We start from the raw sequence: 14,226 nt of genomic DNA on the forward strand, positions 1-14,226 counted from the left end.
GTTCAAAAGTCTGCATACCATTAGTTCTTAATACTGTGTATTGCCCCCTTTAGCATCAATGACAGTGTGCAGTCTTTTGTAATAGTTGTCTATGAGGCCCCAAATTCTTGCAGGTGGTATAGCTGCCAATTTGTCTTGGCAAAATGCCTCCAGGTCATGCAAAGTCTTTGGTCGTCTTGCATGAACCACACGTTTGAGATCTCCCCAGAGTGGCTCGATGATATTAAGGTCAGGAGACTGTGATGGCCACTCCAGGACCTTCACCTTTTTCTGCTGTAACCACTGGAGGGTCAACTTGGCCTTGTGCTTAGGGTCATTGTCATGCTGGAAAGTCCAAGAGCATCCCATGCGCAGCTTTCGTGCAGAAGAATGCAAATTGTCTGCCAGTATTTTCTGATAACATGCTGCATTCATCTTGCCATCAATTTTCACAAGATTCCCCATGCCTTTAGAGCTCACACACCCCCAAAATGTCAGTGAGCCACCACCATGCTTCACAGTGGGGATGGTATTCTTTTCACTATAGGCTTTGTTGACCCCTCTCCAAACATAGCGCTTATGGTTGCGACCATAAAGCTCTATTTTGGTCTCGTCACTCCAAATTACAGTGTGCCAGAAGCTGTGAGGCATGTCAAGATGTTGTCGGGCATATTGTAACCGGGCTTTTTTGTGGCATTGGCACAGAAAAGGCTTCTTTCTGGCAACTCGACCATGCAGCTCATTTTTGTTCAAGTATCATCGTATTGTGCTCCTTGAAACAACCACACCGTCTTTTTCCAGAGCAGCCTGTATTTCTCCTGAGGTTACCTGTGGGTTTTTCTTTGTATCCCAAACAATTCTTCTGGCAGTTGTGGCTGAAATCTTTCTTGGTCTACCTGACCTTGGCTTGGTATCAAGAGATCCCCGAATTTTCCACTTCTTAATAAGTGATTGAACAGTACTGACTGGCATTTCCAAGGCTTTGGATATCTTTTTATATCCTTTTCCATCTTTATAAAGTCCCATTACCTTGTTAGTTCTTTTCTGCTCCCCATGGCTCAGTATCTAACCTGCTCAGTGCATCCATGTGAGAGCTAACAAACTCATTGACTATTTATACACAGGCACTAATTGCAATTTAAAAAGCCACAGGTGTGGGAAATTAACCTTCAATTGCTATTTAAACCTGTGTGTGTCGCCTTGTATGTCTGTAACAAGGCCAAACATTCAAGGGTATTTAAACTTTTGATCAGGGCCATTTGGGTGATTTCTGTTATCATTATGATTTAAAAAGGAGCCAAACAACTATGCAATAATAAATGGCTTCATATGATCACTATGCTTAAATAAAAGACAGTTTTTTTTTTTTGCATGATCAGTCATATTTTCAAAATCAATGCTAAAATTTCACAATTTCTGCCAGGGTGTGCAAACTTTTGAGCACAACTATATATATATATATATATATATACACGGTTGGGGAGTAACGGAATACATGTAACTGGATTACGCATTTAAAATACAAAATATAAGTAACTGTATTCCACTACAGTTACAATTTAAATCATTGGTAATCAGAATACAGTTACATTCAAAAAGTATTTTGATTACTGAAGAGATTATTTTGCATTTTATTGTCATTTGTTTCATTTAATATTTAGTCCTTTCAGATGGAAAACATTTATACATATAAATGATGCGATCCAAAGTGCATTTGAACAGCAGTGAAACACTTTCTTATGATGTGTTACATTCATACGAGCAGACAGAGAAGTAAGTTTGAAGTAAGTTTGGAGCAGAAGAAATAGAAATAAACCTTGTGTAAATTGTCAGCTTTACGCTAAGCTAAAATGCTATTTCTAGCCATTTTACATGCACGTTACCAGACACGATCATAGTATTTTTATCAAGAAAATTCACGTTAGATCATAATTGTTTTTTTTTCTAGTAAGACCTTTGATATTAGGGCAAAAATCATATTCTTGATGATAATTTTTTAATTGTTTTCCTGTAAAAATATCTAAAAATCCTTAAAACAAGATCAGTTAGATTTATCTTGTTTTAGAAACAACACTGCATAAGATATTTAGGTTTTTCAGAGAATGTATTTTTAACATTTGTATTTTGTCTTACTGTACTGGCAGAGTTTTTATAGTCAAAACAAGTTAAAAAATCTACCAGTGCTGAAGAAGTAATCCAAAGTATTTAGAATACGTTACTGACCTTGAGTAATCTAACGGAATACATTACAAATTACATTTTACAGCATGTGTTCTGTAATCTGTAGTGGAATACATTTCAAAAGTAACCCTCCTATATATATATATATATATGTAAAAAAAAAATTTTTTTTTTTTACTAGAGTATTTTTTTTGAAAATAAAAGGTGATTTTATTGATCTCTACATTATCAAAAACCAAACGACTAAAATAATCTAGTATTTAAATTAAACAAAATGAGGTGAATATAAATATTTGTTTGTTTGTTTGTTTGTTTTTATCTGTAAAGTCACACCTGGTTCTTCCACTGCACTCACCAGTATCTGATTAGTTGTGTCAGGTGTGATAGTTAGTTAGTTAAGGGTTGTAACAACGGCAAGACTTTCAGGGCTGATGTTTAAAAACTGCGTTGACCCATCAGGTAACTTTAAAATAATATGTAAGAAGAATTAACTGCATTCTGTTTGTAATTTACTCTGATGACGAAAGTGACACTTTTTAACCTATATAAGTGATTACGTCGAGGGGTGTGTGATTAAAAACGCCTCAACTATTAAAGTGTAAATAATTCATGTGAAAGCCATTCAAAAGCGAGATAAATGAAGCGGATTTGATCGTGAGTTCGACGTTTGCGTCTTAATTCACGATTTCTGAATGCTCTTCAACACTTTTAGGAATAGCAGGCTGTTTTGTAACAGGCTGGGATTACGTTCTCTTTTTTTTTTTTTTTTTTTTTTTTTTTTTTTAAATAAATCATTAATAAATAGCTTGGTGTGGGGTATGTACAAATTATATTAACATTTAATTTTTTTTATTTATTTTTTTTACGACATACAGATGTTAGGTTACAGGCCAAATATGGAGCCTATTTAAGGAATAGCTTTAATTTTAGATTATATAACTGGACACAATTTTTAATAATTTAATCAGTTTTTATTCTTTTCATTTAATAAAGACCCCAATAGTGGGGAAAAAAAAAAAAAAAAAAAAAAACATTTTAAAGGTAGGACTTCAGATGTTCCATGTAGACCCTAAATTAATGAGATCATAAATGCATGTAGGCTATAATGAATAAAAAATGCTGTTGAAAATGGTTATATATTGAATATATCGCATGTCACACTGAACCATACAAATACAAAAGAAAATGTCTAAAAATGTCTTTGCAATGAGTTTAATGACTTGATGGCATTATTAGGATAAATCTTTATAAATCTTGAAGATCTCAATAATAACTCATTAAAAAAAAAAAAAAAAAATGTTCTGGGTACATAAGGAGCTGTGTTTGTGTGTTAAATCATCATGTTCTTCAGGAGCTGGACGCGATTCAAACTCATGTACTGGAAATGGAGGAGGCTGAAGAGCAGTATGAAGCAGACAGACAGTTCCCATACAACCCTCAGGCAGGTGAGCAGCCAGCTGGCCCACACCTGAGCCCATCTGCTTGGCCACAGTGTCTTATCACTGCCCAATGAGGCATGCCCCAGAAGGGCTCTCCTGCAGCCCGAGGTGGAGTCTTATCTAAGGATATCTCTGCACAGGAGCAGCCCTCTGTGACAACTGTGAATCTTATAGTTAAAAGAATATTTAGAATTCATTACAAGTTAAGCTCAATTGACAGCATTTGTGGCATAATGTTATTTACCAAAAATGTAATTTTGACTTGCCCGTCCTTCTTTAAAAAAAAGTAAAAATCTGGGTTACAGTGAGACACTTACAATAGAAGTGAATGGGGGCCAATTTATGAATGTTAAAATATTCATGTTTTCAAAGTTATAGCCACTTTTATTTATTTATTTATTTATTTAATTAATTTTTATTAATCGATAACTGAATGTAAAAACTGTTTTACCCCTACAAGAAACCCAGTAAAACCCCAGTTTAATCATGTCACTTATTACTTTGCCCCAGTACATTTATACAACTATTTACCATTAATGAAAAGAAAAATACAAACATATTTTGTTCAACTTTATTAACCGCTAAACAAATTTCATTGTGTTCCTGTAGCTCATCTGTTAGAGCATGGCCCTTGCAATGGCAATAAAAATAAAATGTATGAATTGGATGCACTGTAAGTCACTTTGTATAACAGCGTCTGCCTAAATAATAATGAAAATGCTGGCAGTGTTAAGTGTCCGTAGTTACAGAATCACCCATGTACAGAATGCCTGAAAAGGCAAGCTCATTAAATGTAGGGGTTAAATCTGACATGGTCTTACACTAATATAATTTGCACAGCCACTTAAGAGTGCTGATTTTGAATGTGACATCTCAATTATAGCACACACTAATGGCCAAATCAATAACTTGCTTCATTATTGGAACTGTAAACTCTTGTTTCCCCCATTTAGTGTTAATAAGAATACAATATTTGCCTTTCCTCAGGATTGTTCTACAGTATGACCCATGAAGACAGAATAGATGCTGACAAGAGATCCATCTATGTGGGCAACGTAAGCTGCTTACCATGTTTACATCTCTATTTTCTCACAGTTATTTCAATAAGCAAACAGATAGTTGGACTTTACATATGGTTATCATATTTGAACGTATTCCAGTGTATGCTTATAAAGTTTTCAAATGGCAGGTGGATTATGGTGCAACCGCAGATGAATTGGAGATATACTTTAATGTATGTGGCCATGTGAACAGAGTAACAATCCCATATAACAGATTCACAGGCCATCCGAAAGGGTAAGTAGCCATCTGGCTTCAAAACAGTTATATTTTTATAACATAAGTATGTTTTATTGGTGTATTTTTGTTCCTGTAGTTTTGCTTACATTGAGTTCTCAGAGAGAGATTCGGTGCGGACCGCAATGACTTTAGATGAAACACTATTCAGAGGCCGTGTCATTAAGGTGAGTGAAGAAAATGCTTTACAATGTACAATATGCTTAGAATAGATTATTAGTATACTGCTTGCTGAAAACTGTACTGGATACACAGTATACATTTCTTTTGTTTTTCCATGTGCCATTCTGCACACAGCCTTTCAAAGTATAATCTTTTTGACCGCGAGCCCATACAGATGCGCTTGATGCATGCACACTCTGACTGCTTTTTGACACTCTTTTAGTACAGACTACAGCAGCTGCATGTGGTGATGACGCACAAAAATATGCGGACAAGTCCGTGCGCACTGTGCTGATGCATGCGGAAAACCAAAGTACACTGATCATCCACAATATTAAAACCACCTGCCTAATATCGTGTAGGTCCCCCTCGTGCCGCCAAAACAGCTCTGGCCTGTCAAGGCATGGACTCCACAAAACCTCTAAAGTTGTACTGTGGTATCTGGCACCAAGACAGCAGCAGATCCTTTAAGTCCTGTAAGTTGCGAGGTGGGGCCTCCATGGATCGGACTGCTGGTCCAGCACATCCCATAGATGCTCAATTGGATTGAGATCTGGGGAATTTGGAGGCCAAGTCAACATCTTGAACTCTTTGTCATGATCCTCAAACCATTCCTGAACAATTTTTGCAGTGTGGCAGGGCGTATTATCCTGCTGAAAGAGGCCACTGCCATCAGGGAATACTGTTGCCATGAAGTGGTCTGCAACAATCTTTAGGTAGGTGGTACGTGTCAAAGTAACATCCACATGAATGCCAGGACCCAAGGTTTCCCAGCAGAACATTGCCTTAGAGCATCACACTGCCTCCACCGGCCAGCCTTCTTTCCATAGTGCATCCTGCTGCCATCTCTACCCCAGATAAATGACATGCACACACACCCAGACTTCCACATGATCTAAAAGAAAACGTGATTCATCAGACCAGGCCACTTTCTTCCATTGCTCCATGGTCTAGTTCTGATGCTCACGTGCCCATTGTAGGCACTTTCGGCGGTAGGCAGGGGTCAGCATGGGCACTCTACACTGTGTGTTCTGACACCTTTCTATCATGGCCAGCATTGTTTTTCAGCAGTTTGTGCTACAGTAGCTCTTCTGTGGGATCAGACCAGACGTGCTAGCCTTCGCTCCCCACGTGCATCAATGAGCCTTGGGCGGCCATGACCCTGTTGCCAGTTCACTGGTTGTCCTTCCTTGGACCACTTTTGGTAGGTACTAACCACTGCATACCGGGAACACCGCACAAGACCTGCCGTTTTGGAGATGCTCTGACCCAGTCGTCTAGCCATCACAATTTGGCCCTTGTCAAAGTCGCTCAGATCCTTACGCTTGCCCATTTTTCCTGCTTCGAACATATGAACTTCAAGAACTGACTGTTCACTTGCTGCCTAATTTATCCCACCCCTTGACAGGTGCCACTGTGATGAGATAAATGTTATTAACTTCACCTGTCAGTGGTTTAAATGTTGTGGCTGATCGGTGTATATTTTCACTTTAAATCAAACATTTGTCTTAGCCCTTAAAGTTCACCCAAATATGATAATTCTCTCATTTACTCATGCTCATGCCATCTCAAACTCATGTGTCTTTCTTTCTTCTGTGGAACACAAAAGTATTTTCAAAAACGTTATGTCTGTACAATATTAGTCAATGGGGTCCAACACTTTTTTCAAGCTCCAAAAAGAACACAAAGACAGCATAAAGGCAACCCATATGACTTGAGTGGTTTAATCCATGATACTATCGTTTTGGGTGAGAAACAGACCAAAATGTAATGCCCTTTTCAGTATAAATCTTGACATCTGCAATTGTGGTTCCCATTGACAAAAACACATCAAACATCCTTCAAAAATCTTGGCGTTCCACAGAAGAAAGTCATACGAGTTTGAGAAGGCATGAGAATAAGCAAATGATAACAGAATTGTCATTTTTGGGTAAACTATCTCTTTAAATCAAAGTTGAATAAAAAATAGTTTATTTCAGACAAGGTCTCTGTGCATCATACAGGTACTGCCAAAAAGAACGAATATTCCAGGTTTCAGGACTACAGACCGGTTCTTGCGCGGCTGGCCGAGAGGACGAGGTTTCCGTGCGTCAAGATTTTACAGCCCATTCAGAAGCTGCCACTTCATTAGGTCAGTTCTGCCACCTCACAGGATATGAGACTTTGAATGTTCAAGATTGGCAATGGTCTGTTGCTCTTCCCTTTCATATACACCAATTCTCTACATGCAGTGATCAGCATACACGTGTAAATTGATTTCAGTTTCGTAAAGACTAAAAACAGTTGCAAAATTTAAAGATCCCATGAAAAAATTAATTAGTTTTGTGTCTAGTTCATATCTGTTAGCCAGTGTACTCTTTATGTTGACAAAATCAACTTTTAACAGATATACAATTCTGTGAAAAAGTATTGTGTATATATAAAAAGTATATCCTGATTTCATCTATTTTTGTGTATTTTTCTTACTAAATTGTTTTAGATCTTCAAAAGAGATATAACATAAAACAAAGGCAACCTCAGTAAACACAAAATACAGTTTTCAAATATATATATATATATATAATTTTTTTTTTTTTTTTTGAAGCAAAAAAGATATCCAACAACTATATCACCCATGTGAAAAATGATCTGCCCCCTTAAACTTAATAGCTGGTTGTGCCACCTTTAGCAACAACAACTGCAACCAAATGCTTCCGATAACTGGAGATCAGTCTTTTACAACACTGTGGTGGAATTCTGCCCCACTCTTCTTTGCAGAACTGTTTTAGTTAAGCCACACTGGAGGGTTTTCGAGCATGAGCTGCCTCTTTAAGGTCCTGCCACAGCATCTCAATCAGGTTCAAGCCAGGACTTTGTCTAGGCCACTCAAACTTTAATTTTGCTTCTTTTGAGCCATTCAGAGGTGGACTTACTCCTATGCTTTAGATCATTGTCTTGGTGCATAATCCAGTTGCACTTAATCTTCAACTCATGGACTGATGACTGGACATTCTCCTTTAGGATTTTCTGGTAGATTGCAGAATTCATGTTTCCCCCAATTATTGCAAGTCGCCCTGGCCCTGAAGCAGCAAAACATCCCCACACCATCACACTACCACCACCATGCTTGACTGTAGGTATGATGTTCTTTTTGTGGAATTCTGTGTTTGATTTATGCCATATGTAACAGGACCCCTGTCTTCCAAACAGTTCCACTTTCGACTCATCAGTCCATAGAACATTCTCCCAAAAGGTTTGAGGATCATCAAGGTGTGTTTTGGCCAAATTCAGACAAGCCTTAATGTTCTTTTGGGTTAGCAGTGGTTTTTGCCTCGCCACTCTTCCATGGATGGCATTTTTGCCTGGTGTCCTTCTGATAGTGGAGTCATGAACAGTGACATTTATTCATGTGAGAGAGGCCTGCAGTTCCTTGGATGTTGTCCTTGAATTTTTTGTGACTTCCTGGATGAGTCGTCGCTGTGCTCTTGAAGGAATTTTGGAAGGTCGGCCACTTCTGGGAAGGTTCACTACTGTGCCAAGTGTTCTTCATTTGGAGATTATGGCTCACACTGTGGTTTTTTGGAGTCCCAGAGCCTTTGAAATAGCTTTGTAACCCTTCCCAGACTGATGTATTTCAATCACCTTTTTCCTCATTTCTTTTGACCTTGTCATAGTGCTACTGGGTGAGACCTTTTAGCCAACTTCATGCTGCTGAAAAAGTTATATTTAGGTGTTGATTTGATTGAACAGGGCTGGCAGTAATCAGGCCTGGGCCCATTATGAATGCAATTTCATAGATTTGGGGATTTAGTAACCAAGGGGGGCAAATACTTTTACCAGTTGGTATTGGATAACTTTTTTTGCTTCAATAAATAACACTATCATTTAAAAACTGTATTTGTGTTACTCAGATTGCCTTTGTTTTGTTAGAGTTTGTTTGAATTATTATTTGTTTTTAATGTAGTATGAGATTTACACAAAAACAGAAGAAATCAGGATGGGACTAATACGTTTTCACAGCACTGTATTTTTTGCCCAAAAATGAAAATTCTCTCATCATTTACTCTCATGCCATCCCAGATGTGTATGACTTAGTTTCTTCTGCAGAGCACATTAAGATTTTTTTAAGAATATCTAAGCTCTGTAGGTCCATACAATGCAAGTGAATGTGTGCCAAAATTTTGACACTTCAAAAATCACAAAGGCATAAAAAGTAATCCATATGACTCCAGTGGTTAAATCCATATCTTCTGAAATTATATTGTAGGTGTGGGTGAGAAAGTCGGTTTTTGCTTGAAATTCTTCCTGCCCAGTAGGGGGCATATGCATGAAGAATGTGAATCACCATAAACAAGCAGAAGAATGTGAAAGTGAAAGTGAAAGTTAATGTGCAGCCTGACTGAGCAGGGAGGAGAATTTAGAGTAAAAATGGACTTAAATATTGATCTGTTTCTCACCCACACCTATTAAATAGCTTCTGGAGACACTGCTTTAACCACTGGAGTGATACAGACAACTTTTATGCTGACTTGTGGACCAAAAGAACTGAGAAATTCTTCTAAAAATCTTCATTTGTGTTCTGCTGAAGAAAGTCACACACATCTGGGATGGCATAAGGGTGAGTAAATGATGAGAGGATTTTCATTTTTGGGTGAACTATTCATTTAATACTTACAGTTCAATCATTTGCTTCTGGTTAAATGGATGAAAAATATTGATTCATCTTGTCTTGGACATATTAAACACATGGCCTCTAGCCACTGCAAGCAGCAAATCATAATTCATGTGAACTAAAGGCTGCTGGCTTTTTTGATGAACCCTTCAATATGTCCAATCCCAACTATCTCCAACACTGGAAAGAAATCTCTGCTTGACAAATCATCTCATGGGGTCAAAAGTGATCAAAGTTGTATATTGCATGAACAGTTCAACCTAAAATGAAAACATGGCTGAGTCTAGGGGCACTAGGAGGACTTTTGCTCCCCTAGATTGTACTTGTGCCCCTCAGTTGGACAGCGAAACGACCAAGGTGGATCCCCCTGGTCCAGCCCTGAAACTCACCCTCATGCTGTGCCAAACCTGTATGACTTGAGCAGAACACAAAAATAAAAAATACAGTATAATGGCAATTGATCGGGACTTGCCATAAAAGGTTAAAATTGTCGCGAGTATCATAAAAGTAGTCCATGCTGCTCATGCATCATATTCCAAGTCTTCTAAAAGGCGTAAGATAGGTTTTGGTAAGACTGAATGGAAGTCAGTTTTCAGTGACAATCTTGATGTCCGTTGCGCATTCATGAGTGCTGAGAGAAGCTCATTCACAGTGACTCATGTTCATATGAGGACTTGCATTGTTTAGCACCAAAAATACTGTAAGTTCTCACATAAACGCATGAGCCACTGTGAACAGGCTTCTCTTATGAATCGCTGTCAACTGCCACTGTATTGAGAAGATGGATTGGGAATAATTTATTTCAGGCAAGTGAAATTACATGTGCCTGCCACTTGTTGGTGCTATTATAAGCACATTTATGATTTTGCTCAAAACGCTAGAAAAGTGGTAGAATCAAAATTCTCGTTTCCTCCAAATCCTTGTCAAGCCAAACAAATCTCCATAACTTTCTGCCATTTTTAAATTTTTTGAACCCCTCCTAGGCCATTTGTCCGATTTGCATGAAATTTGGCATGTATCATCTAGACACCTTCCTGACCAAAAGGTATTTTTCAATTTTGTCAATTTGTTTGGCAGATACGAGACGACGACAAATGTGCATGAAACTTGGTACGCTTTAATAATGAGGACATTCTGAGGATACTCACAATTTTGTAGAATTCCACCAATAGGTGGGTTATAACTAAAAAATGCTTAACTTCGCAACCGTTTGATCAAGGAAGTTAAAATTGGGTGTGGTGGTGCTTTGGTACAAGTGCTAGCACATACTAAAGTATCAAATGGAAAAATAAAAAAACAGCGGCAAACAGCCAAGAAAATTTCAGCTGCCAATAATTTCAATTGTGAATTGCTGGTCATAAAATTTAGTATGGATGTTCAGGACGTCAAGCAGGTCAATCTTTTATTAACAATTGGCCACAAGGTGGCGCAATAATAACTTAATATGTTTTAGCTTAATTCTCAGGAACTGGATGGACAAGAATTAAAATTCTTCATTCCTCTTTCAGTTCTCCTAAATCTATTTTTCATGTGTTTGTCCATATTGACTATAACAACTTAAGCCACTTTTCCAACTCGTCGTAGGCAGTTTGTCCAATTTGCATGAAATTTGGCATGGTTCATCTAGAGACTCTCATGACAAAGTTGTTTTAAACCGATAACATTTTCGGCCATGGCCCATAATGACTGATTCCCTATATCTTGTGAGCGCAATGTCCAAACTTCACATAAGTTTGTACACATTGTCACCAGGAGGGTCCAAGGACGCATGCCAAATTTACTCAGTTTCTGATAATAGGGGGCACTATAATTGAAATCAAGTTAGGGTTGGGTTTAGGTGTAGTGCTATCTTGAAGTGCAATGTCCAAACTTCACAAAACTTGGTGCAAATATGCACTAGGACAATCTGATACAAGAGCTTCAGTTAATGTTCACATCAACCATAAGAATGGGGAAAAAATTTGATCTCAGTTATTTGGACTGTGGCATGATTGTTGGTACCAGATGGGCTGGTTTGAGTATTTCTGTAACTGCTGATCTCCTGGGATTTTCACGCACAACAGTCTCTAGAATTTACTCCGAATGGTGCCAAAAACAAAAAACATCCAGTGAGCAGCAGTTCTGCCATGTTGATGAGAGAGGTCAACATAGAATGGCCACACTGGTTCGAACTGACAAAGTCTATTGTAACTCGCATAACCGCTCTGTACAATTGTGTTGAGAAGAATATAATCTCAATGTTATTCCGAGATGCTGGTTGGTGCTGTTTTGGTGGCATGAGGGGGACCTACACAATATTAGGCAGGCGGTTTTACTGTTGTGGCTATATATATATATATATATATATATATAATTAGTTGAAGTCAGAAGTTTACATACACCTTAGCCAAATACATTTAAACTCAGATTTTTTCAATTCCTGACATTTAATCGTAGAAAACATTCCCTGTTTAGGCCAGTTAGGATCACTACTTTATTTTAAGAATGTAAAATGTCAGAATAATGGTAGAGAGAATTATTTATTTCAGTTTTTATTTCTTTCATCACATTCCCAGTGGGTCAGAAGTTTACATACACATTAGTATTTGGTAGCATTGCCTTTAAATTGTTTAACTTGGGTCAAACATTTTGGGTAGCCTTTTACAAGTTTCTCACAATAATTTGCTGGAATTTTGGCCCATTCCTCCAGACAGAACTGGTGTAACTGAGTCAGGTTTGTAGGCCTCCTTGCTCGCACACACTTTTTCAGTTCTGCCCACAAATTGTCTATCTGATTGAGGTCAGGGCTTTGTGATGGCCACTCTAATACCTTGACTTTGTTGTGCTTAAGCCATTTTGCCACAACTGTGAAGGTATGTTTGGGGGTCATTGTCCATTTGGAAGACCCATTTGTGACCGAGCTTTAATTTCCTGGTTGATGTCTTGATGTTGCATCAGTATAACTACATAATTTTCCTTCCTCATGATGCCATCTATTTTGTGAAGTGCACTAGTCCCTCCTGCAGCAAAGCACCCCTACAACATGATGCTGCCACCCCCGTGCTTCACGGTTGTGATGGTGTTCTTCCGCTTGCAAGCCTCACCCTTTCTCCTCCAAACATAATGATGGTCATTATGGCCAAACAGTTCAGTTTTTGTTTCATCAAACCAGAAAACATTTCTCCAAAAAGTAAGATCTTTGTATCCATGTGCACTTACAAACTGTAGTCTGGCTTTTTTATAGCAGTTTTGGAGCAGTGACTTCTTCCTTGCTGAGCAGCCTTTCAGGTAATTTCACTGTGGATATAGATACTTGTCTACCTGTTTCCTCCAGCATCTTCACAAGGTCCTTTGCTATTGTTCTGGGATTGATTTGCACTTATCCCACCAAACTATGTTCATCTCTAGGAGACCGAATGCATCTCCTTCCTGAGCAGTATGATGGCTGCATGGTCCCATGGTGTTTATACTTGCATACTATTGTTTGTACATATGAACGTGGTACCTTCAGGCATTTGGAAATTGCTCCCACGGATGAATGAGGAATTTGCCAAATAGGTTCTTGCAGCATCTAACAAAAGCTTGCATCATTACTATAAATACTTTTTTTTTTTTTTTTTTTTTAAAGGTAATATGTGATTGAAATGATGAAAAGCTAAATATATAATAAAATATACAATCTCACATACTATATAGTGAGGAGTCATATGTATGAATACTCTACATATGTAAAGATGCCGCCTCCTGGGTTTGCTTAATATCTTTTTCAGTTGAAATTAGCTTACGTGTCGTCAAAAGTCTGGCGATTAAAAACAATTTACTAGCCAATGGTGATTCTTTCTCCAACTTGTCCTTAAAGGGTTGACAAGCCAAATTTAAGTGCTATAACTTAAGACAATCCTCTAAACTGTTCCAACCAATCTTATCAATTTTATCCAAAGCATTCAAATGATCTGTTCTTTAAAAATTGGCAATTTAGGTCAAATTTAACCCATTTTTCCAATACTGCTTGGACCCCGATAATTGCCACTCGCGCCTGTTTTTCTGGGGGGTTCCGCATTAGAAAACCTTATGGGTTTGGAATGACATGAGGGTGAGTAAATTATAACATTTTCATTTTCACTATTCCGATCATACAAGAGTTTCCTTGCAAATTTGTACATCTCTTCATAAAAAATACATTTGGTTTTGAGATGCCATAATCAATATATACTTTTTGTTTCAGGGAAAATGGAAGAGCTCATCCTTGGATTGATTCTTTTTGATATTAAAAACACAATAGTAGTACTTTTTTTATTTTGTCCAAAGCACTTGTTGGTGCTCATTTGTTTTGGTTTTTCAGTAGTTGTGTAAAGGGAGCTCGGTCTAATTCTACATTTTTTTTATTTTTTTGAATAGACCTCCGTGTATTTGTCCACATAACTTTTTGAGTATGACACTACAAAACAGACGAGACTTTAGTGGTTACAATTTTATTTGTTTTATACAGTTTCTTTCTTTGAAAGAATATTGTGCCTGTGAGAGGCTGACGTCTTGTCA

General features: G+C 37.8%; 1 protein-coding gene across 1 annotated transcript; it reads left to right on the forward strand.

Moving 5' to 3' along the window:
- Nucleotides 1-3,517: 3,517 nt before the first annotated feature.
- Nucleotides 3,518-14,151, forward strand: pabpn1l (PABPN1 like, cytoplasmic). Its single transcript, XM_051709332.1, has 6 exons — nucleotides 3,518-3,605; nucleotides 4,587-4,654; nucleotides 4,789-4,895; nucleotides 4,975-5,062; nucleotides 7,061-7,188; nucleotides 13,913-14,151. Exons 1-6 carry the CDS (start codon nucleotides 3,545-3,547, stop codon nucleotides 13,950-13,952), a joined length of 492 nt encoding a protein of 163 aa, XP_051565292.1. The 5' UTR covers nucleotides 3,518-3,544; the 3' UTR covers nucleotides 13,953-14,151.
- Nucleotides 14,152-14,226: the final 75 nt, after the last annotated feature.

This window comes from Myxocyprinus asiaticus, chromosome 1 (genome assembly GCF_019703515.2).
Source record: "Myxocyprinus asiaticus isolate MX2 ecotype Aquarium Trade chromosome 1, UBuf_Myxa_2, whole genome shotgun sequence".
NCBI lineage: Eukaryota > Metazoa > Chordata > Actinopteri > Cypriniformes > Catostomidae > Myxocyprinus > Myxocyprinus asiaticus.